Source organism: Coturnix japonica, chromosome 5, assembly GCF_001577835.2.
Source record: "Coturnix japonica isolate 7356 chromosome 5, Coturnix japonica 2.1, whole genome shotgun sequence".
Lineage (NCBI taxonomy): Eukaryota > Metazoa > Chordata > Aves > Galliformes > Phasianidae > Coturnix > Coturnix japonica.
In genome coordinates this window covers 34,322,097-34,345,534 of record NC_029520.1, presented here as the reverse complement: position 1 = coordinate 34,345,534, position 23,438 = coordinate 34,322,097, and the positions used below count along the sequence as shown (strand labels likewise).

General features: G+C 50.2%; 2 protein-coding genes across 7 annotated transcripts; one reads left to right on the top strand and one right to left on the bottom strand.

Annotated features, from left to right (window-relative positions):
- Positions 1-1,611: 1,611 nt before the first annotated feature.
- ABCD4 (ATP binding cassette subfamily D member 4) lies at positions 1,612-13,967 on the top strand. Of its 4 annotated transcripts, none has more exons than XM_015865206.2 (19): positions 1,612-1,759; positions 1,845-1,969; positions 2,072-2,199; positions 2,399-2,538; positions 4,306-4,422; positions 4,787-4,912; positions 5,475-5,525; positions 7,838-7,932; positions 8,493-8,614; positions 9,474-9,565; positions 9,735-9,821; positions 10,088-10,296; positions 10,583-10,674; positions 10,770-10,806; positions 11,643-11,692; positions 11,973-12,025; positions 12,380-12,456; positions 13,127-13,242; positions 13,397-13,967. In XM_015865206.2, the coding sequence occupies exons 1-19, from the start codon at positions 1,713-1,715 to the stop codon at positions 13,487-13,489; spliced, it is 1,857 nt and encodes a 618-aa protein (XP_015720692.1). In that variant the 5' UTR covers positions 1,612-1,712; the 3' UTR covers positions 13,490-13,967. The 4 variants fall into 4 exon arrangements, with proteins under 4 accessions (XP_015720692.1, XP_015720693.1, XP_032300831.1 ...); XM_015865207.2 differs by having other exon boundaries at positions 1,613-1,759; positions 10,091-10,296; XM_032444940.1 differs by lacking the exons at positions 1,612-1,759; positions 2,072-2,199 and having other exon boundaries at positions 1,859-1,969.
- LOC107315148 (acetyl-coenzyme A synthetase 2-like, mitochondrial) lies at positions 13,936-23,414 on the bottom strand. 3 transcript variants are annotated; one of them, XM_015865204.2, is made up of 14 exons: positions 22,910-23,414; positions 21,426-21,522; positions 20,341-20,540; positions 19,864-20,039; positions 19,189-19,341; positions 18,157-18,304; positions 17,822-17,959; positions 17,594-17,686; positions 17,050-17,162; positions 16,423-16,549; positions 15,673-15,800; positions 14,886-14,949; positions 14,680-14,801; positions 13,936-14,592 (listed from the first exon to the last, which is right to left on the bottom strand). In XM_015865204.2, the coding sequence occupies exons 1-14, from the start codon at positions 23,220-23,222 to the stop codon at positions 14,416-14,418; spliced, it is 2,049 nt and encodes a 682-aa protein (XP_015720690.1). In that variant the 5' UTR covers positions 23,223-23,414; the 3' UTR covers positions 13,936-14,415. The 3 variants fall into 3 exon arrangements, with proteins under 3 accessions (XP_015720690.1, XP_015720691.1, XP_032300830.1); XM_015865205.2 differs by lacking the exon at positions 22,910-23,414 and adding an exon at positions 22,059-22,787; XM_032444939.1 differs by lacking the exon at positions 17,594-17,686.
- Positions 23,415-23,438: the final 24 nt, after the last annotated feature.

Sequence of the window (23,438 nt, the reverse complement as noted above, 5' to 3'; positions counted from 1 at the left end):
CCCACTTGCACATAAAAGCACTCTGCCCTCAGCAGGCTCCCTGCACAGGAGGGTGGTGGGAGGAGGGGGCTGGTTTCCCCCTTGCTTTTCCTGTGTTACTAATAGCTCTTCCCAGAGGTGAAACGCTGAAAATCCTTGCACTCCTCCTCCCCCATTCCTGCTTCTCTCCCAGATCCAAAGGGCCTGAAGTCATTTCAGTGACTGATTTCATGGCAGACCTGGCCTTCACTTGGGCCAATGCCTGCACAGGGCAGATGTGGTGAGCGAAGCCTTTGAAGTGTACAGTAGAAAGACACTGTTAGAGGTGAAGCATGAGGAAGAGGATTTAAAAGAAAGCAGAGCTGCTGGGCCCACGGGAGGGGGAAAGGATAATTAAGGCACGGAGCATGGAGGCAAAGGCAGAACCATTCAGATAGCACAGCAGGAGCTGACAGTATGGCTCCAGGGTGGCTTCAGCCACACTGAGCCTGGCCCCCTCAGCTCTCCATCCCCACCCTCTTCTTTGTGGGGGCACAGGAGAATGGGTGACTGCTGGTCAGATCAGGTGGCTGAAAAACAAGTTTTAGTTCATGCCCTGATACAGAGAGAGCTGAGACTCAGGATGAGAGTCAGTATTACACCTATCCAAAAGCCCCTTACTTACTGCTAGGTAGAGGTGGGGCTAAAGCTTGTAGGTGATAGCAAACTGAAGAAGCTGAGAGCTCATATAGGTGCATATGAAGAAGCTGGAGTTTGGAAATGAACAGGAAACAGGAGATACAATTTTGGAAAGACCAGAAGGGTGACATCCTTTTGGAAGCACCTCACTAGGAACCATTGCAGAAAACCACACAGGAAAGGAAAGATCTGGGATGGACAAGCTGAGGGAAAGCAAGCGTATGAGTTGAGACTGCTGTTCTGCATTTGTTCCAGTACTCAACAGCAACTCCCATTTGTCTTGTGAGGCCCCAGGGTATGGATGGATATGGAAAGCCAACACCATGGGGAAAGGCAGGTGCTAGAAGACCATGCTGGTTCTGGGGGAAAAGTGGGAGTCAGAAGCAGTGCTGTAAGAGATGTAAATGCTGCTTGGAGTATGGGGATGGAGTGCTGCAGGATGATCCACTCCTTTGTGCTTGATCTTGGCTGCCTCAGGCAGGTCCCAGGAAACCCCTGGGCAAAGGGCATAGAGCGAGAGGAAGAGTTTGGGAGCCCATCACATCTCTGAGTCGGGCCCCTGCATGCCTTAGTGCTGGGAAGTCATGCTGTGAGCAGGGGAGGATGGGGAGCAGAGAGTGCTGCCATGAAGTAACAGAGGAGCCAGCATCTATACTGCACCGTGGGAGGACTGCTGTGAGCAGGGGAAGATGATGGTGAGAGGGAGGTCCATCTTTAAAGACTGCACCCTTGGCTACGGATTGAGGTGCCGAGACCTTCGGCATTGTGCTGGAAGCACCTGGCCCAGGGATGAGGGAGCAGGGGCTGAGAGCAGCCCGAAGCGTGCAGCCCGACGGGCAGCCCCGAGGGGAGCCCGGCCATCCCGGCTCGCCAGGAGGCGCTCCCGGCCGCCATGGCGGTGGGACGGCGCTCGTTGCGCTGCTCTGCGCTGCTCTGTGGTGCGGGCGCGGCTTGCGGCGGGTTGCTGGGCTGCGAGGGGAGCTCGTGAATAGTCACCGGATGGTGAATATTCGTGCACACGCGTGACGCGGCGCCCGGAGGCGGGACGAGCGGGCATGGAGGGAAACGGCGCTCGGGCTCGGGGAGCCGGGGCCGGCAGCCGGTGAGACGGAGCGGGGTGAGTGCGGCGGGGTGCCGAGGGGTGCCGAGCTGACGGCCGGCTCTGCCGCTTCTCTGCCCCCTGCCAGGCCCCGGCCCCGGCTCGACCTGCTGTTCGTGCGGCGCTTCCTGAGGATCCAGGCTGTGCTGTTTCCCAAATGGCCCTCCCCGAACGTGCTGATGTTCCTGACGCTGCTCGGCGTGGCCGTGCTGGGTAAGCTTGGAGCGGGGAGCTGGGGGCTTGGTGCTCCTCGCTCTCCCTTTGCCTTCCCGTTGCAATGAGCCCTTCCCTTCCGTGCGTCCCTCCGTCCTGCAGAGCAGCTGGTTATCTATCAGGTCGGTGTCATCCCCAGCCAGTACTACGAGGTGCTGGGGAGCAAGGACTTCTCAGGATTCCAAACGCTGACTGCCGTCGCGCTGACCATGATTGTAGTGAACTCCACGGTAAGACAAGCCGGGGGTTCACTTGTTGCCATTGCTCCTGCAGTGATATATGCAGGGTTATCCTTGATAAAGGATCTAGGCCTGCCCTAGCTTGTTGTGCACCTACACAGTCACTGCCGCAAACTGCTAATACCTGTTTTGTTTTGGGGAGTGTTTGTTGTGCTGGCTCATCCCATCTGTCTCCCTGCCCTTGTTCCAGCTAAAAAGCTTCGACCAGTTTATCTGCAACCTGCTGTACGTCAGCTGGAGGAAATCTCTCACTGAATACCTCCACAAATGCTACTTCCAGGGCCAAGTCTACTACAGCCTGCACATTCTGCACGAGGACATCGATAACCCGTAGGTTGCCTGCAGCTTCTTTCAGCTTCTTGCTTGTTCTTCACCTTTTTCTGCCATTTCTGTATCTCTGGGTACATATGGGTTTAAGCCATAGGAACTGCCCCAGGTGGGAGGTGATAGAGTCTCCTCCATCACTTCTATCCGGATGGTTTTGCATGCAGGAGGTATCTATTGCAAGGAAAATGGAGGATCATCAGAACAGAATTCTAGTGCTGCTATAAACCACACTGCAAAATCAGCCCTCGGCACTTGGTGTGAAGTAGCATGGGGCCTGGCTGGAGGCAGAGAACACTACCTCACGCAACCAATGTGCTCGGGGCAGTCTCTGTCATTCAGTTTGAACTTCAACCACCAGAGTCTCCAGCTGAATACAGTTATTAGCACTTTTGAGTCACATCCAGGGGAGACTTTGTTTTGATGCTGTATTTCCTCTTCCCTGTTCCTAGGAAGGAAATGCCAGGGCTGAATTGAAATGTGGGAGAAGAGGAAATATTCAGTTCCTCACGGTTTATCCAGCCAGCGCTTAGATCTTCTCTTAGTCCCTCTGTAGCAGCCTCTGGCACAGCTACAGCAAGGGAGAAGTTTTGCTTTTTGCACCATCCTGGTTACTGCAGAGCTGCTCTTTTACTCAGGCTGTACAGGCAAGGTCAGACATCTTCCATGCAGCAGCATGCTGACTGAGGCTGTTCAGCCTGTCCTCACACACAGGGCACTGCTGTCACAGTTATACAGTTTGAAGAGTTAAAGAACCTGCATTAGACATCATGTGAGAGGGAGGTGTTCTTTCCTGTCACCAAGATGTATTATGCTTCCCAGGCAGTGCAGCACATTGGCTGTGGTTGAAGGGTCCTGCACACCCATCATTTCCTTTGGCTGGAGGAAGGAGAGGGCAGAGGCTCCTCATCATATGACTATACTGCCCAGGTTTATTTTTAACTAAGGAGTGTGTTCACATTGTGCAGTGAAATGCATGAGATAACCAAGTCTATCTGTTCCACAGTGATAGAGGCAGCTCTCCTGACCTTAGCAGATTAATAGTGTGGGGCTACCACAGAGCGTTCTTCTTTAACACCCTGCTTGTACTCAAACAGCCAGTTTTACTGTTTAGTGTCTTTTTTGATGCCACTACAAAAATATTCCTTGTGTTGCAGTTGTGATGAGATTTTTTTTCCATGCACAAGGTAGTTAGAGAATGGACTAGACAATGAAGTGATACTTTTTAGTATGCAGCAAAATGAAAGCACTTTCTTCTGTATAGCAAAGGGACCAGCTACTGACTTAGGGGTGGCTTTAGTGGTGGACTTAGCAAATCCTTAATAGCTTTTGAAGGCCTGTGCTGCGCTCTAACCAGTTCCAGTAGCTCTGGTGTTTGATATGTAGCACCAGGTTTGAGGAAGAGCTGATGTTTTTGGTAGTACAAGTGAAGGACCAGGGAACAGTGAATAGGGATGCAGGACCCATAAGAACAGAGTGGACAGTGTTGCAGAGGGTGGAAGAAGGGGTTAATAGAAGGATGAAGGTGAAGATAACAATAGGAGCTGTTCTTCCTGGGTGGCAGGAAAGCCCTTGGGCCATAATGAGCCATGGAGGTAGTCTCCTTGTGGGAGTCAGGCTGCAGGTCCCTCCCATGCAGAGTTGTTTTGATTCCCCCTATCCTAAGTTCAGGTAGTGAAACAGCCTGGCATGTTCCCTGTTAGAGAGTTACTGTGCCCTGCACTGACCGGTTCTATCTTGAAGGCTTTAATTGTACCTCTTTGTGTTGAGCAGGGACCAGAGGATCAGCCAGGATGTGGAGAGGTTCTGCAAGCAGCTCAGCTCCATGGCCAGCAAGCTTGTCATCTCTCCCTTCACACTGGCATACTACACATACCAGTGCTTTCACAGGTAAGGACCTGCCCTGGCCCTGCTTCTTCAACTCTTTCCTATGCTCTCTTTTGGAGCTCGGTAACCATGATTGGATGGTTTGATGGGATGATCATGGAGGCTTTTTCCAACCTTTGTGATTCTATGGTTCTGTGTTATAATTGCTGCTACAACTCTGAGGGTGCTCTCATGTGTGGGTGAAGGGTCTCTGCACTCCAAAAGGACTTCTGCCTTGGGGATGCTGGGGTGTGCAGTAATGGCCCCTAAACCACTGTGAAAGCAAAGAGGGGTGAGAGCTGAGGGCTTTGACTTCTTAAGCCCTGGGGGTGCTGGAGTTTCCTTTTGCTTGGTGTGTTATCTGACTTCTCTTTCTCCTCCTCTGTAGCACAGGCTGGCTAGGCCCTGTGAGCATCTTTGGGTATTTCGTCATTGGGACAATCGTTAACAAGGTATTGATGAGCCCAATTGTGTCTAAACTTGTGCAGCAGGAAAAGCTGGAGGGGGATTTCAGGTGAGTCACAGCAGAGTAGCATTTTCTCTGCTTTTTGGCAGCTCCTATGAGAGCTCCATTGTAGTCCCTGTTCAGTGCTATGCTTGCAGCTACTTCTCTTGTCTGTGACACATTGTCAGCTGCTTCCCAGCTCAGAGAAACCTACCTGCTCAGGCCTGCTACAGAATCAGTGTGCTGAGCTCCAGCCACCATTTCTGGTGTTCTATGTTGTGTCAGGCAGTGTCCTTGGTACAGTCTCCTGATTTCTACTGCCTGTCGCCTCTGCTAATGCTGTGGATGCACTGAAGAAAATTGCCCAAGGGGGAAGGGTTGCCTCAGGGCTAAAATAGGACAGTGAGCAGAATACCAAACAAATGTGCTGCTGAGGTGTCCCAGGATGATGTCAGCTTGTGCCAAGGCTTGTTTTTCAGTGCCTTTTTGAGCCTGTTGAATATTTGTGGTGAGAGATGCCTCAGGTCATTACTCTGATAGGTGCAAGATGAGTACATCTAGCAGGGCTGATAGCTGTATAATGCACTGTATACTTATGCACAATCCTGATGATGTTTTATGGATTGTTCAGGTTCAAGCACATGCAGATTCGTGTCAATGCAGAACCAGCTGCTTTCTATCGGTAAGTAGAAAAGAGATCCTGCCAACCTGGGGCATCTTCAATGTGTGCTTGTACCCCAGAACTGCTGCAGTCTGTGTTTTCTACCCCCTCCATCCTGCTGCAGGTACAAGGTTATAGATCGTTTGCTCTACAACATAGTATTTTCCTGTGCATTCTGTACAGTCTGCAGAAATGCTCTACAGCAACTGCAGATGACTAGTTGCTCTCTGCCTACTGTCTAACACTAGGCCCAATACAGATTTGGTGCTGTCTTGGAGACTATTCCTGATGTTTTTCCATGATCCTTCCAACCTAGAAGATTTTTTGAGATCTCATTGCATCTTATCAGGAGGTTCTCTTGGGGGACTTTTTGCAGATTGCTTCTGGTCCCATCCTGCTGCTGCTAACCTGCATGTCTTCTGTGGGTGTGCTAGGTTTTTGCCTTGCTTTGTTATTTCTGCTTGCTTTTGTAGGTCAGTCTGTGCCCTGCCCCTCCCAATACAGCACTGCTGTTATCTGAATTTGCTTGATGCCATTTACATGTGGCTGTAAACTAGTATCACAGTTCCCAGAGCTGTGCATATGAGAGCAGCACCTTCACACATTGAGATGCCCTGCAGTGTATTGAGCTGCTGCTTGGAGCCTTTAGGGTGGTTCACAGACATGGCTAAAGCCCAGAAAAAGGGCCACAGTTTGTGTGGAATATGTGGTGGGGTACCAGGTCAGTGGAAGGAGGTCATTGCTCAATTCTTGTCACGTGTCTGCCTTTGTCCTGCCTGTTGTGCAATTGCACTTCTTCCAGGAATTTAAGAAAGCAGAGACTGCCCTATCTGTGGACTTTCCTGACTGATATTCATTTGCTTGTTCATGTTGTGGTGACTGAGCATTTCAACTGTTACAGTGATCTCCAGGGTGCTTTGATTCAAAATCACTGATTTTGTAAAAATTAGCATGAAACCTTGCTTTAAATAACATCGATCTTGTTTTGCACTGGCAATCTGCATTTTTTTTTTCTGGACTAGTTGGTTCTTAATGGTTGGTGTTAATATTTCAAGAACAACCTCTAGTAATATCCCTCACTTAAGCTGTAGTGCTGTTCCACACATTTTTGTTTTTCCATTCCATTTCTAAGTGGAAAATGAAATCTCAGACTAGAAAACCGTATATCTGACTTCATAGGTAGAAAAAATCCATTTATTGGAAGTTTAATTGAGTTGCACTAAACCAGACATTTTCATGATAAGAATCTTAACTAAAAACAAAGGAAATTTTTAAGAGGATTTGTTCTTAGAATCCTGCAAAAGGAGGGTGTGTGGTGAGTGGCTCATTTGATTACCAGGCTTCCCTAGTCTATAGAAGCTGTTAAATCTTGTCCTCTTGTACCTGCTGAACCACTGATTGTTTTGATGAAGGAAAAACAAAAACTGATCGTTGTCACCATTTTATCCTTTTGGTTTTTTGTTTCTTGACTTTTGGCAGACTTACTTTGAAAGTGAATGGGAAGAGAAACTGAAACAAATACAACAACTTCTCCATATCTGCAAAGAAATAATAGCTACCAAGTGCTGGTTGTGCACTTGAGCTACGAGTTTTGGCCCCTAGTGCCCAGACTTTAACTCTCTGTGTCCTTGCTGAACATTCATTTCATCTGGAGTGAAACATAGAGCTCTATCTGCATTTTGCCACCTGAGGGCAGCCCAAGCCTTGCAAATGAGAAGAAAGAGCTTCCACACTTTGCTAAGGCAGTGAGTTAGAGCCAGGTTATGCCTCCTCGCTGCCTGCTCAGGGAGTGCCGGGCTGCTGGCAGTGCGGGCAGCAAGGGCATGGGAACTTCACTGCTAGCTCAGGTTGTGGGGGATCTACTGATGTTTTTAGGAAGCTCTTGGAAAAGAAAGGGCTTGGAGGCTGGGGTTACCCATACTGTTTGCTTGCTCTCAGCTCCTGGATTTGCCTCTGCCCTCTGCTTTCTGGCTCCAGATATGTAGCAGTACTGTCCCACTCTTCCAAGCAGGCTTTGCTCTGAAAGTATGTGTATCCTTGGATGTGCTTTGCTCAAGGCTCATACATCTTACCGATGGTGTAAGGCCCTGGTCTCACCTATTCCTGTATGGGACAGAAATATCCATGGGCTCTGGAAGAGAACTGCAGGGCTGCTCGTTTCAGTCAGAGTTGGTGAAAATATCTTCAGGAAGGAGCCTATGGGTGTTCAGTTCCATCTCAACAAAGAGCTTAGAGGCTGCAGTGACAGGCCCTCCTCAGGACTCAGTTCTAAAGCCCACACCTTTACCCCATTGTGGCTCCTCCAGAAGTGATGGTGCGATCTTATTTTACAGGGCCGGGCAAGTGGAGCACATGCGCACTGACCGCAGGCTGCAGAGCCTGCTGCAGACCCAGAGGGAGCTGATAGGCAAGGAGCTGTGGCTCTACAGTGAGTGGGGGTCTTTGGGTGGTGTTTCTCATTGTTACAGGGCCCAGGTTTGGGGGGCTAAATAGTGTCAAGACAGCTCTTCCTCATCTCCCCTTCATGGTGAACTTCTAAGCAGCATGAGAGAGGGAGAGCCCTGAGCACAGCTGTTTCTATGGGACTTTTGGCAGCTTAAATCTTTCTAGTTGTTGTGTGCTCCAAAGCAGACTTCATGGCCAAGCATCCCAGCCCAGAGCTTCCTTTTTGCCCTTTTACCCATCTCTCCAGAGCCAGCCAGTCCTCTAAAGAGCAAAAACAAGTAGAAAAAGTAGTTTTTGTACCCCAGTGGTTCCCAAGCTGTGTCTGAGTGATATTTCTCCACTGTGGGGCCTTGTATTTTTTTTTTCTTGTGTTTTCATCCCAGTGTTTGTGCTGTCCAGTTTTATGCCCAAGTGTACCTTGAAAGGCTGAGACAAGATCTGGGTCTTCTTTTTGAGTGGGCTTGTGGGTTGCACTGTGGGGGCTGGTGGGGAGAGAGATTCCCACTCAAACTCACTGTCTCCTCTCCATGTGTTTCTGTCCAGTTGGAATCAACACCTTTGACTACCTGGGCAGCATCCTGAGTTACGTGATCATTGCCATTCCTATCTTTTCTGGGGTCTATGGTGACCTGAGTCCAACAGAACTCAGTGCCTTGGTCAGCAAGGTGAGCTACAGATCATATTCTACATTGGGCAGGGGTTGAATTGTGCTGCGTGGGTTGTGCTTACTGACTGTATAGGAATCCCCGATGCCAGAAGTGAGATAACACTAGGACTTATGTCTAATTTCATGTGGCTAAACTCTATTGTGGAGGGTGCACAGGCACTGAGGATGGAAGTTTTGTGTTGGGTTGGTGGCACTGGGGCTGACTAACCTGCATCAAGTGACCCTGAGGTCACTGACCCTGCTTATGGTGGCATGGAAATAGGAGCTTGTGTGTGATTAAACTGAGGATTTAAAGTGCTTCCTAACTCATACTTCTGTATGTAAAAACGGAGATCAGAATGTTTGGATTTTTAGTGCTAGGCCCATAAAGTGCTGCAGATTTGGGTTATGTCCATGGCCAGTTTTGAGACTGAGCTTTCTTGTGTTCACTCACTAGGCTGCTGGAGAGGAGTCTTCCCAGCCCGACTTGTTTCTAGGTACTCAAAACTGGCTTGTGATGGATAATACAGAAGTAAAAATAGCTAAGTGAATACTGCAGGCTGAAACAGTCAGCTCTGAGCCATGTAGGGTGTACATGGCTGGTGGCATGGATCTGTGTGACTGAGACAGGATGAGTTTGCAGACACCATCCCTGAGTGGCATGAGGTGTGGCCCCCAGCCAGAACTGCTGTACAGAGCAGAGAAGCCCTGTTCCATCTGAATGTGGCCATTTTCTCCTTCACTCCCCTTCATCCTTCTGGGATTGCTAACCCAGCTGGATGTCTGGTCTTTTTGGCTACCTTCTTGCAACCACAGGAGAGGGGACAAGTTTCCCATGTCAGTGCTGATCCTTGCTTTGGTGTATGATTTTTCCCCAGAATGCCTTTGTTTCCATCTACCTCATCAGCTGCTTCAGCCAGCTCATAGATCTCTCCAGCACTGTGACCGATGTTGCTGGCTACACACACAGGTGAGCTTCTGTGTGGGCAGGCCTCTGCTGGAGAGGTGAGTGTGAAACATGACTCTGCCCAGGTCTTTGCTAAATACATAAGAAACACTTGTGTATGACTATGGACAAGGTTGGCAGTGAAGAGTACTGGAGTTGTCTCTGGCATTCATGGAACCTTTTGTTTGTCTAGGATTGGTGAACTGCAGGAGACCTTGCTGAGTCTTGGCAGAAAAGAAAATGAGAGCTACTCAGAAACAAAAGCCTGGGACTCAGACAGGTGAGTCTACCCTTAGCACGTTGGCTTGCAGTTTACATGCAGCATCTTGGGCTGTCACTGGGTGGAAGTGGCCCTTGGAGTTGCAGCCTGTTGCTTGCAGTCGATTGGAACTAGCAGAACAGTGCTCACTGTAACCTGGGATGTGTGTGGCAAGGCTAATATTACAGAGGCACAGGATGTCTAATGTGGACGGGAAGGTTCCTGGTCTTTACCAGCCTCAGAACTGTCACTTACCCCCAGATCTCTTTGTCTTTGTGGTGGTCCAGCAGTGAGTCTGGGGAGGACCAAGAGCCAAGGGATACAGCTTTCCTTCTGGAGCGAGTGACGCTCTCAGTGCCATCCTCTGGCAAGCTGCTCATCAAGGATCTGAGCCTCAGGATCTCGCAAGGAGACAGCATGATGATCATGGGGAACACTGGCACAGGGAAGACATCTCTCCTGAGGGCACTTGGGGGACTCTGGGAGAGCACACAGGGTAAAGACTGCAAGTTGCCGTAGCCTTCTCTTCATCAATTAAATCTGTGCTACTGAGTTTAGAAGTTGGCAGTGGGAAGTTGTGAGGCCAGTGCCATTTGTCATAGTGCTGTGTCACCAATGCATCTGAGCTGCTCCTTCTCTGAATCACTGACTCTGCTCCTGCTCTCATTGCTTTGCTTTGTCTTGGAAATACACCTTTTCTGTGATATGTTTTTTACTTCATGGGAGTGGCAGGTAGTTGCAAGCAGGTGCTACAGGCTTGTCATGAGCGTGTCTCTGTGCAGGGAATGTCCAGATGCTGACCTGCTTTGGCCCCCATGGAGTGGTGTTCTTGCCACAGAGGCCATTCTTCACTGATGGCAGCTTGCGTGAGCAGGTGAGCCCTGGGCCTGCTGCCTCTGAGTTTGTGCCACCACCATTTTGTCCCTGATGTCCATCTTTGACATGACCTCTTTTTATTTTTTAAAACAGGTGATCTATCCTCTGAAGGACATCTATCCAGTTTCGGGTACATGGAAATTCATCAGAGCAATTATTTATCCCTGCGGTTTCAACTCCATATTCTGTACCCAGTGCAGCTTCTCCTCTGCAGAACTCCATCAGGAATGCTCTGTTTCAGTTTTGTTTCACTCTGCTTTTCCCTGGAAGATTAACTTTCCTATAGCTTTGGATTGGCTTTGCATTCCTTCCGTTTTGAGGAGAACACAATCTCTTTATATGCTGAGGACAGGCTGGCAGTACTCTGCATGTTGTACTGTGATATATGATATGTGTTCAGGCCAGGCACCCTGCTGATTTCTAAACATGCTGCTGGAATACATCTGATCTATCTGGTACAACCTGCTTTTTGGAAGCCAGATTTGCCTTTATCTCATTTTCCACACACCTTTGGCTTTCTCTGTTCCTCTTTGTCAGCTGAGGTCTCATGACCTTACACGTTGTCAAGGTCAGACCATGTGGATCTTTTCTCTCCCCTGCCCACTTCCCCAGCCAAATCACACCTCTGATTTTAAGCTGCTACATCCTATGGATGTCCAAGTTTAAGTTTCTATCAGAGTGAAGCCTGGACCCTTGTATTCTGGGTCTGTCTGTCTGTTCCAAGCTTCAGGTGTATCTGTGGAGCCCAGCCATATCCTGGTGTGCTGCTCACAGACATGGCTTAAGGTGGATCAGTTTTTGGGAGCCCTCTGTGTGCCAAAGCTCAGGACTTGATACATTTAAGTGGTTGAGTGTGCTATGCTGGACCTGAGGAGCTTCTCTAAACCTTCCTCTTATCTGAACAGTTAGTTTTTGGAGCAGTGGTCTCCATCGATGTTTCCTGTACTTACACACTTTCTCCCCTAGGATCTGCAGGTGATGAGAGGATTGTGCGATTCCTGAAGCTGGCAGGGCTGGTGAGTCCCTGGTGGCATTGCTGCCACCTTGACTGGTGCTACCAGAGAAGGAAGAAGGAATGAGGTATTGTGGCAGCACAGCATGACCACACACTGGACACAGGCAGGGAATAATTCAATAGCTGGGACGGGACCAGCTGTGGGAGCAGGCAGAGAAGTGACTTCAGTTGAAGTGGGAGTAGAAAGAGTAGAAGGAAGAAGATAGTAATTCTTAGGGCTATGTCCCCTGTGGGCTAGCAGGGTTGGGGCTGTGTTCATGAGGTTGCTATGCTCTCTGCAGACCGATTTGCTGGCAAGGGCTGGAGGACTGGATAAGCAGGTGGACTGGAACTGGTAAGGCTGCACACTGTTTGTGTTAATTTATATGATCTCTGTGGTTGGGGAGCTTCTAAGCAGTTGCGTGTTGCTGCTGGTCTTAGGAGCATCTTCTGTGTTCAGCTGTGTTTTGGGGGAGGCATGCAGTATTCAGGGCTGAAGGAATTATGCCCCAAGCATCAATTTCCACAGCAGCAACCATGCTGCTGTGCAGGAAAGTGACTGTGCATTGGGGTGCAGAGCCAGTGCCAATGTGGAGGGGGAGCACGGGGGCGGTTGTTTGCTGGGGTCTCCAAAGTCAGCAGCTGTAAACTTGTTCACAAACAAGATGTTTTTGTTGAGGGAGATATTTGAATTTTGTCCCTGCTGCAGGTATGACATCCTGTCCCCAGGGGAGATGCAAAGGCTCTCATTTGCACGGCTCTTCTACCTTCAGCCAAGATATGCAGGTGAGTGAGCAGCTACAGAAGAGAGGCAGGGCCTCTGGCATAAACAAAAGCTGGCACAGAGGCAGCTCACGAACGTGCTTGGCTATAGTGGTAAATTTAGGTAGCATAGCACAGAGGATTCAGAAGTGAAAATGTTTCTTTATCTGTGTGACAGGGAGCCAAGAAGCTCATATTTGTAGATGGGTCTAATTCCTTTACATGTTTAGATGGCGGAATAGCTGCTGGGGGGCTGCTGGAGGAGTTGTCAGGGGCCAAGGTCAATGTGGGCAAACAGAGCTGTGTTAGCAGCAAGAGCTACGTCCTAGCTCTTACTCATCCACACACATTTACATCCTGCTCTTCTGAAGTCTGCAGCACTGCCCCATGCTGTGCTGGGAAGGTAAGGCCTTAGCTGTCCCAATGGTGTGAGGGCAGTGCAGTGTGCAGCTTTTAAGGAAGCTGAATGAGGCAAATGGTGTAGTTTGGGTGGATTTGAGGGCTTAGGAAGAAGGAGAGCCTTCCCATATGGCTGACAGTAGTTCTGTCAAAGTTGAGGTCATAAAGCTTCTCCTCACTTGTCTTCTGCACGAGCTCTTGATGAACTGTTCTCAGCAGTCACTACTGTACTGCCCAGAGGATGATGACAAGCTGGGAGGGGAAGTACGTGTGGGGCTTACAACTTGTCTCTTAGTGCTAGATGAAGCCACCAGTGCTCTGACAGAAGAGGTGGAACACGACCTGTACCGTGTGTGCCTTCAGCTGGGCATGACTCTGATCAGCGTGGGACACAGGGCCAGCCTGGAGAAGGTGAGATAGTGAGCAGTACTCCATGCCTTGGGGCAAGGTAGAGAAAGGAGGGCATCTCTGGTGAGCAGAGGAAAACAAAAGGCTGGAGAGCTGCATTACAGGAGGGCATGCCCTCACAGCGGCAACTCACACTTGTTATGGCACTGAATTGCAGTTCCACAGCTGGATTTTGAAACTTCATGGAGGGGGAAGATGGGAACTCATTCAATGTGAGAAGATGAAACGGCTTCCGTCCTGGGAAGAATGACAAGAAACATATCCTAATCTGGCCAGCCACAGAAACTAGACACACCTGGGACATCTCTGAATAGCAGACATGGAGCTGCAGAACTGTCAGCAAGAGATTCAGTTGGTTGGTGCAAGACCAATTATGAAATCTGCTGATGGACACAGGGCTAAGTCTGAACTTATACCAGGACCACACATGTCCCACTGATGAGAGAAGGGGTTGGGCTGCTAGGTTGCCAAAAAAGAAAAATAAGCTTACGCTGCCTTATGGCATTGAGGATGCAGCACTGTGATGCTAAGATAGAAGCTGGTGTTCTTCTGTCAGTGCCTTGCTGGGACCTCTGTCTCTGGTGCTACAAACTTGACTTCTGAGCCTCTGGCTTCCCAAGCAACAGGTAACATTGTAATAAAAGAAAAAGACTGGCACAGAGAAGAACACGACTGTCATCTCCTTAAGATACATAATAACAGATCAAATAAACATTTTTGTATTAAAATCTGGGGTTGGCTATCCAAAGATGTTTCTGGAGAAGAACCAGTATGCGTTAACCAGGTTTCTGCCTCTTTTTCCTTTTACTCTTTGCTTTGGAGGAGTTGTTTATGTATCTTGGACTAGACAAGTGATAAAGCGTAAAGCAGGAATAGGAATAATACACCTACCCATGGCTGGTCAGTTGCTTTCTGCAAAGCTACTACAAGGCACAAGGAACCCCAAGGATTTTGGTCATTGTTCTTAAGGAGCAAACAGAGCTCCCCCCTTACTGTTCTGCCTGTTCTCTCCCCTGTCTCCTTTGTGCCTATGGAGGCAGAGCTCTTGAGGGTCTCTCAGACTGCACTGGAGGTATAGTCTGAGCACTTACTGGGCAACAGCTGCTCAGTGACATTTCTGGACCTGACCCTGGTTCTGTAGTGAAGGAGCCAGAGATGGCTGCTGGATGAGACACACTAGCAGCTCTTCTGCCCCTCCACAAGGTGCTTGTGTCCCTCTATGATCTGCTGCACAGCTTCGTGGTCATCTAGGGTGGTTAGGTCCCCAAGCTCACTGGCTTTGTTCTCAACAATCTTCCTTAGCACCCGCCGCATAATCTTCCCAGAGCGTGTCTTGGGTAGCCGGCGTGTGACCTGGGCGGGGAGGAGTAGATTTGATAGCCAAGAGAAAGGAGGTAGCCAGGCTGCAGAGGTGGGTCCTGGTCAGCCTGGAGACATTACCTGAATGTATTCTGGAACCGCATACTTAGCGATCTTCTTGGAGATCAGCTCCCGTAGCTCAGCAGCAAGAGTTTCCTCCACGTACTTGCTGTCCTTCTTCAGCACAATGAACACGTAGGCTCCTGGCAGAAGGGCTACTGTTACAGACCACCACGTGCAGTGTGGCCCTACAAGGCATTTCAGGCACAGGAAAGCACGCATCTCACCTTCTCCCTTAATCTCATGTGGATAACCAATCACAGCAGACTCTGCCACTGCCGCATGGTGGTTCTAAAACAGAACAGGGGTGGAGTTCATAGCTGCTGCCCTGGAATTCCCTTGATCCCTCCATTGCAGTCAGGGAAGGGCCTCTGATGACCTTTGCCCCATCTTCTCCTTGCTTCAGTAGGTCTCTGCAAACTTATCTCCCCCTACTCCAGCTGCTTTAAGCTTGCACCTTCAAGGCCCTGCCTGTGTGCCTCCATGGCTGCTCCACCAGGTCCCACAACTTTTATATAGTTGCTATAGTTGACCTATAGTTGCTTCAAGAAATGTGCTTGGCTGCTACTCTGGGATTCATCCCCTCAGAGCATGAGACTTATCAGCCTCTGCTGCAGAGAGAAGAAAGATGGAGTGTGGGACTAGCTGAGCTCAATACCTAAAGCCAAACGAGACCAATTAAATTGAACTGGCTGAGGGGAGATCTTAGTGCTGAGCTTCATGCAGCTATAGCATACATACTCAGGGGCATCCCTGAGGGAAAGAAAAGGTCTAACTAACCCTTGTTAAGGTGATGTTAGCATTGCCAGGCCTGTGGCATTATGTTAGGAAGAGTCTTAGTCCGGAGGAGTACAGGGAAGTGGAGGAAAGGGACTGTTCCCTCAAGCAGCAGTGGTCCAACACTATTCCTGGTGGCTCCAACAGCACCATGGTTCTGGCTTGGTGTTTCAGAGGCTTCCCTGAGCATCACCACTGCAGCCCCACCACCCCTGGGACAGCTTTATCTACTCTTACCACAACATCCTCCACCTCTGCAGTGCCCAGCCGGTGCCCACTGATGTTAATGATGTCATCCAGCCGTCCTGTCAGCTGGTAATAGCCTTCACTAGTGCGATACACACCATCCCCGGTGAAGAAGAACCCTGCAGGGGACAGAACTGTGCTTTACTTGCTTGTTACAGCAAGAATATGAGCTGTGAGCCAGTAGCATTCCCAACTTGACAACTTTTTTGTCAGTACCAGGTCTTGTGGCCTCTGTTCCTTTCTTTCAAGTGCTGAGGGAGAACATAGGAACCTTCACTGCTTTCTGCCTAACTCAGTACCTGCTCCATCATCAGGCTCTTTCCCTGATTCTGCAGTATGTTGGCTAAAGATCAACTTTTCTCATCCCTACAAGCCAGGAACACCTTGACGCTGTGCAGGTACTTGTGCAGCTGCTTATCTCCTTCATCTGGACCTGCTCAGTGCCTCTGGGTGAGGATCAGCAGCTGGCAGGATTTGCAGGAGGAAAGAACCAAGAGTTACTAGTGAGGATTTAGGGGGTAGAAGGAAAAATGCGATCCTAAAAAAGCTTGTGATCAAATAGCAGGGGAGGGGGAAGACCCATTCCCTTGGTGATGCTGAGCTCTCTGTCATGGGGAGATGCTGAAAGTCTGGAACAGCAAAACCAGCTTCCCCTAGTCCTGCCCCACATAGAAAACCAGCAGTCAGACTGAAGTACGCTTCACCAAGCACCTCCTTGAGGACTTAGTGTATTACTCTTACCTGGATAAGGAGCCAGATAGGTTTCCACAAACCTCTTATGGTCCTTATAAATGGTTCGTGCCATACCTGGCCAGGCTTGTGAGATGCAAAGGGCTCCAGAGACATTATTTCCCAAAAGGACGTTTCCCTGTAAAACAGTTGCACTTTAATAACCGCAGTGAGGGAAATCAGGCTGTTCAACCACTGCTTATTTTTACTACTGTAGTAATAACCCCATAGGGGAAATGCCAAGGAAGACAGTGAGGACAGTCCTGTGCCCCAGCTCCAAGGGACAAGCCAAACCTCTTCCTGCAGCCATCCCCAACCAGCTGCCCACTGTACTGGGCTGCAGGGCTCTACCAGGGAGGTTATCTGTCCCTGCACAGCTACCCCAGCAGGTTTTTGAGCCAGGAAGCCTCAGCAGAGCTCACCTTGTCAGAATACAGAGCTAGAAAACAATACTTCTATGCTGCTTGAAAGAGGTTGTCAACAGCTTTGACATTAACCTATCTTCAGTAAAGAAGGCTGCCATTTAGCAGAGGTGAGAGGAATGATGTGCTTGCACATCTCTTTTCAAGGAGTACAGCCTATAGGCAAGCACAAGAAAATGAGCTGAACTGGCTGCTGGGCTGAAAGCTATAGATGTACCTTATCATCCAGTACAGAGGGGCTGATGCCAAAAAAAGGTCTCATGGCCATGCCTGGGAGGATCTCATCTCCAGGGTTAGAAGGACGGGGTGAGATACAGATGCCTCCTGTTTCTGAAGGAAAAAAAAAAACAAACAAAACACCAAAAACCCCTCTGTAATGCATACCAAAGCTAGAGAAAGAGGAAGGCCAGATAGTACTGTTTGGACATCAGCCTTTGCCCTGGATCTCAGCGTACTCTACCAGCTACAGGCAGGGTCAGGGTTTGCCAGTGAGCTGAGGAAGGCTCTCTGCACATTTAGTTCAGCTGAGGTCAGATCCCTTTGGTCAACTCCCCCATGTTTCTCTGGGTTTGCTTTCATCTCTATCATGTTTAAATCTTGATTATGTTTTGGTGTCCATGACCCCTTGTTTCAAGGGGTTGCTTGTACAACCATGCCAGTAACCACTGTTCCCATTTAGCCAGCAAAACAGCAGGTCACTCTTAGAACCTAACAGAAGTGAAGTTGGCCATGCCTGGAGCCAGGGCCAATATGCATCTCACCTGTTTGCCACCACGTGTCCACAACAGGGCACCGTGTCTCACCCACCACACGGAAGTACCACTCCCATGCCTCCTTGTTGATGGGTTCACCCACTGCAAGGGTTCAGAAAATGGGACAGAGCCTGGGTAAGGTCAAAATCACAGCTTCCTAGGAGCAGCTCAGAGCCACCTCCAAACTATGTGGTTTCTCCACCTCCTGCCAGTCCAGTCCCTGCCACCAACACTCACCTGAGCCAAGAACCTTGAGAGAGGAGCGGTCATATTTCTTCACCCATTCATCACCATATCTCAGGAGCAGGCGAATGGCAGTTGGTGCCCCATAAAACTGATTAATTTTTAACCTCTCTACTGTTTCCCAGTAGCGTCCTGGAACACAAACAGAGCCATTAACCACTCGCACATGTACCCCAGCCTCAGACCAAGGGAGAGAAGGTGAGAACAAGAGTTCTCTGACCCTCAGCTAAACTAACTCCCATGAGATGGCACCAAGGCCACCAACCCCCCTGCCTGCTATGGATCTTGCAGGGTGGCTGCGCTACATCCCCACAACACTTGTCACTCACCAGGGTTGGGATGGACAGGAGTGCTCTCAAAAAGGACTGTGGTGCCACCATTGCATAGTGGACCGTAGACAACATAACTGTGCCCTGTGATCCAGCCAATGTCAGCCACACAGCCAAAGACATCTCTGTCCTGATAGTCAAACACATACTGCAACATGAAGGAAAGACAGTGAGGAGCGCAGCCTAGAGGCAGGACCTCCCCTGGGCAAGGGGCATAAGCTCTAGTTTTAGCATCATTCTGCCTTCCCACCACCCCAACATGTTAGGCAAGGCTGAATAAAGCATCCTGCAACAGCAAAACTGGAGAACTTTCTGTGTAAGGATGGTCCCTGCACACCTTAGGAGGAGGGATCACAGGAAGGAGAGGACCTTTGGCTGCAAATTAGAGCAGTAGGAAATGAGAACGGCCCAGTAGAGGGCAGAACTGAAATCCATCAGACTGGCAGCAGCACATCATCCTTCATTTTGTTTGCTCAGCACCAGAAACACAGGCTGCCAACTCCTTGTGTGGGACAGCTGGGATCTGGGTTCTCCAGGGCCTCAGGCATTCCAGAGGGTTTGTAATGGAAACTTCCCTGCCCTGGTCTGTCTTTTTATTTATTTATTTATTTTTTAAAAATCGATCAGTAGCAACAGTCTGTCCCATCCAACAGCGCAGTATTTCATGCCAATCCTGTGTCACTGTTTCTAGCATTCCTGAGAGCTAACATGGGCACATGCATCTTGCTCCCTGCTTTTCCACCCCAGCACAGCAGTAAGGCTGAGCAACACACCCAATGATTTGATCCTAGATTGAGGCAGTAAAAAGAAAGAGGAAAACCAAGATAGCAGCTTGGAGGAGTATGTATTTGAGAGTCCCAGTGCAGGAGAACATGTTGCTGTTCCTCTCTACCTGTATGTGGATGTGCCAGGCTGCTGTCCTGCTTTGCTCTGGATAAAGATGAGATCATCGAGCAATAAGGCGGCCCATCTATTCCCTGTGCTGCCTATGAATAGCTGGCTCATGAGCACTGTGCGCATAGGGTTCATTACCTTGTGTGTGAGAGCAGCAAACAGGAGGTAGCCAGCCTGGGAATGAACCAGGCCCTTGGGCTTGCCTGTACTGCCAGATGTGTAGAGAAGGAACAACATGTCTTCGCTGTCCATGGCAACAGGCTCACAGTACGCATCCTCCTTCATCATCTCCTGCAGGAGTCAGAACAGCAATTCCCACTCAAGGTCTTCCCACTCAGGGTCTTAGAGGCTCCCTGTGCTGATTCACAGGCCCCCAAGCCTTTCTCTGCCACCCACACCACCCATTCCCACCACTCCATCTTTCCCTTCCTCTGCATCTCCTCCCCCCCTTCCTCCTGAGCCTGAATTCCCTTGCCTTGTGGAGCTGGCAGACGCTTTCCTCCATCAGAGCAGACCTGCTGAGTAAGAGGCAGCTATTTTTACACAGCCACTTTCCTGCCCAGCACAAGAGCCTTCCAGAAAGTCTTTCGAGTACAAATTGCTTTCAGAACTGATGAGCAAAGGCTGTACATTGCCAACAGCACAGGTGCTGCAGGAAGCTACCAGTTATCCCTTCTGGGAAACACATGCAGCTCCCATTACTGCAGGACAGTGATCCCTCTTTGCTTCCAGATGAACTCTTCCCATCCTGCCCTGACCCCAGCACCTGAGCAATACCCAGGGGAGCAGCAGGAGCCCTGGACAGACCCTCACCTCCTCCAGCAGAACATCCAGGGCTGTCATGGGGAGCTGGGTGTCCGTCCTCATGGACACAAGGACACGTTTCACTCCTGGACACTGCTTCACAGCCTGGTCCACTGTTTTCTTCAGCTCCACAACCTTGCCACCTCTCAGCCCCTGGTTCACTGTGATCACCGTCTCTGACTGAGCTGCAGAAGGCAGAAGAGCCACATAAGTACCTGTGCCCCCTCCACATGGCACACACCAGTCTGTCTCTGCCAAGCACCCTTCCCGTGGGCTGAAAGACACTCACTGAGCCCCCTGCCATTTCCTGAAATGCTGCTGCCTGCTCTATGGCCATGCAGCACAACAGGACACCCCCCTGTCAGCACAGATCCGTAGCAAGCCTGCACCTTGGCCAGGCTCAGCCCCCAGCTGCCAAACCAACAAGCTCAGTGCTGACCCCAGATGGCAATACTGGATGCGTCCCTGCTCCCCATTGGCTCTTACCGTCCCGAATCCTGTCTGCCAGGGACTCCGCACTGAACCCAGCAAACACAACGGCGTGTACAGCCCCTATTCGGGCACAGGCCAGCATGCTGGCCACTGCCAGTGGGCACGGGGGCATGTAGATTGTCACCCTGTCACCTCGTTTCACCCCCAGCCGTTTCAGGGTGTTGCTCAGGCGGCACGTCAGCTCCAGCAGCTCCCTGCCCAAAGAAGCAACACATAGTTAGGGACTTTTTTGTAAATCCACCTTGAATGCACAGAGATGGGGGTGCCCCAACTTCCCAAGGCTCTAAAGCCACAGGTCTGCACTTCATTCCTCAGCACCCTGTGTGGGAAGTCCTTTGGGAGAGCTATAAAATTGCAGTGGGAAGGGAGTAGGAGACCATCACCAAACACGGGCTGTTATTTATGGCAAATAGATTAACTAGAAGGGTCTGTGTGCAGAGCCTGGCACTGCCACTAACAACAGCAGAAGCCAGCCCTGGGTCCAGTAACAGCCACCAGCACTCCGTACAGGTCAGCCAGTCCATGATGCCTCTACTGACTTTTCCAATGACAACCTACCCATTTCTTATCAGCACCTACAACAATGGGAGTGACACATACTGCCCTGCAAGGCCAGGGGCTTGCAAGAGGAGTCCGACATCTCCCCCCAGCAAATAAAAACAGGACTTGTGCTCAATTATAGGTGGGGAGGTCAAATCCTCCAGAGCTCTGCCTACCAGTGAGAACAACAGCTGTAGGAAACTATGAGCAAAACAATTTCTCTGCCTGAAACAAGAGCTTGGCTGTCAGTGACTAATTTCATGGAAGGTCTCTCCACAAAAGGAGGTTGGCAGACCCTGCCAGCCCAAGCTCCCTGGCAGAGTATTCATCTCTCAGTCACCAGAAACCTTGGCAGGGACCCCATAGGGATGACCAGGAGACAGGCTAATGCCTCAGAGTAGCACAGGCAGGCCAGCAGCCCACACACTGGTGACCTAATTATGGGAAGGGATGCTGTGTCCTCTTGCAGAACACACATCAGCGAACCAGATCCTTGCAGTGTGTGCATGTCTCACATATGCTCAAAGGTATGCACTGACCTGTATGTGACCCGCACCTCCTCTCCTGGTTCATCCTTCTCCCAGATTAAGGCCACTTTGTCTGGGGCTACATGGACATGTCGGTCCAAGCAGTTCACTGGAAGAGATGACCCAGTATCACAGCCAGAACTTCCTGCTCCCAGTGGCACAGCCCCTGCAGGTACCAGCTGGCAGTTCACAGGCACCCTAGCCGGTTGTACTCCTCAGTGTCTCAGTGCATATTAATCTCCACTATCAACATTCCTCTTAACTACAACCTAACACAGGCTGGTGCAGGAATGGCCTTAAATCCCTTGGAGGTCACATCCCTAATGCCAGCTGTGGGCCTCAGAAGGCTTGGTAAACATTAACTCAGCCACTATTCTGCCCTTGCTACTGCCTCCACAGTGAAACATGGCTATTTTTTTAGTAGCCATGCTCCTAAATAACAGATGTAGGATGAGGAGAAAATCTGCACAGGAAGGATGCAGAGTGTGAGACAAAGCAGAGCCATCCATGCACAGCACTGGCCTCCCATGGACACTGAGGCATTCAGCCTTAGGATGCAGTTCAAGGAAAAGTTGCTTGCACCTCTGGCTATAGCATAACCATCAGAAACCTCGTCACACTCCATATTTTCCTTACTTAGATTACCTGCTACTGAGGTCATGGGATGATGCAACAGCCCATCTGCATTTAAAAATACCTTTTTCTCCTGAACACTTGCAGATCTGCAGGAGGAAAAGAAGCAAACCAACAGCCCGGGAGCAGGAACAGGAAAATCTGCTGTTCACCTGCCCAAATACACCCCACAAGACCCAGATTTGGAGAGGTTTGTTGCATGCTTTGAACTCTAGGACTCTGAACAGCACTGCAAGCAGGAACACCGTGCCACCAGCCCCTTCTTTTCCTCTGGTAAAGGAAAGAAAAGTACCCTTTTGCAGTAGGGAAGGGCATCCCATGACTATGAGGACCAGTGGGACTTTTTGGGAAATTCCCTCACTCTAGCACTTTTTGCTTCTGGGGCCACAGCACTTCATAGGATGGCATCTACAGACATTTACAACTACAGAATCACTTAGATTGGAAAAGACCCTTAAGATCATCATCTCCAGCCATCAGCCTGACATTACCAAGTTCACCACTAAATACATCCCTAAATTCCACATCCACACATCTCTTAAGTATCTCCAGGGATGGTATTCCCCTGACTTCCCTGGGCAGCCCAGTCCAACGCTTAAGAAATTCTTCCTGATATCCATCCCACACCTCTCCCGACACAACTTGGTGCTGTCACTGGGTTCTCATGGGCTAAAACTCAAAAGTGTCCCCCCACCCAGTACACAGAGAAGGCAGAGAGCCCCCTCCCATAAGACAACCTGCAGGCAGGCCTTCCACCCAGCAGCCCTATCTCCTGGGTAGGGTAGGAAGCACCCTCCCTCCCCAGTTCACCCTCAGCTCAACTGTGAGGCACCAGGTCCCCATGGGGCTCACTGCCCCCTCACCTGCCACGTTGAGCTGCCCCCCCAGGAACCAGGCAGCCCGGCCCTGGCGCAGGTCACAGTCCTGAACGGAGTGGAAGGGGGTGATCCAGGTGAGCCGACTTCTTGCCAGCATCCCCCAGAAGGCATCCCCCTGCTCCACTGATGTCTTGTATAAGCTCTGGTGATCCCGGACTCCGGGGAAGGAGGTAGCTTCTGGCATGTAGGCGGTGAGAGGACCCTGGCTCCAGGACCGAACGTTCATCAACCCACAGAGACATTTGGAAGCCCAGGGAAGAGCTCTGGGACAGCAAGCCCTAGTCAGCAGCCAGGTCATAGTCTCAGTGCAGCAGGCAAGCTTCAACCTCTTCCCAAGGAGATGGGTACTCAGAGTCCTGTCAAGTTGCACCCCTGTGGAAGCTGCAACCCAGACAGAGCCCCTGCCCTGGGAGCCCAAGGCACCCCTTGTCCCCTGCACCTCCTCACTGTTGGGACAGCACAGGGAAAGAAACCCAATCCCCTTTAGAGAGAGAGGAAGGGGTGGGCATTAGAA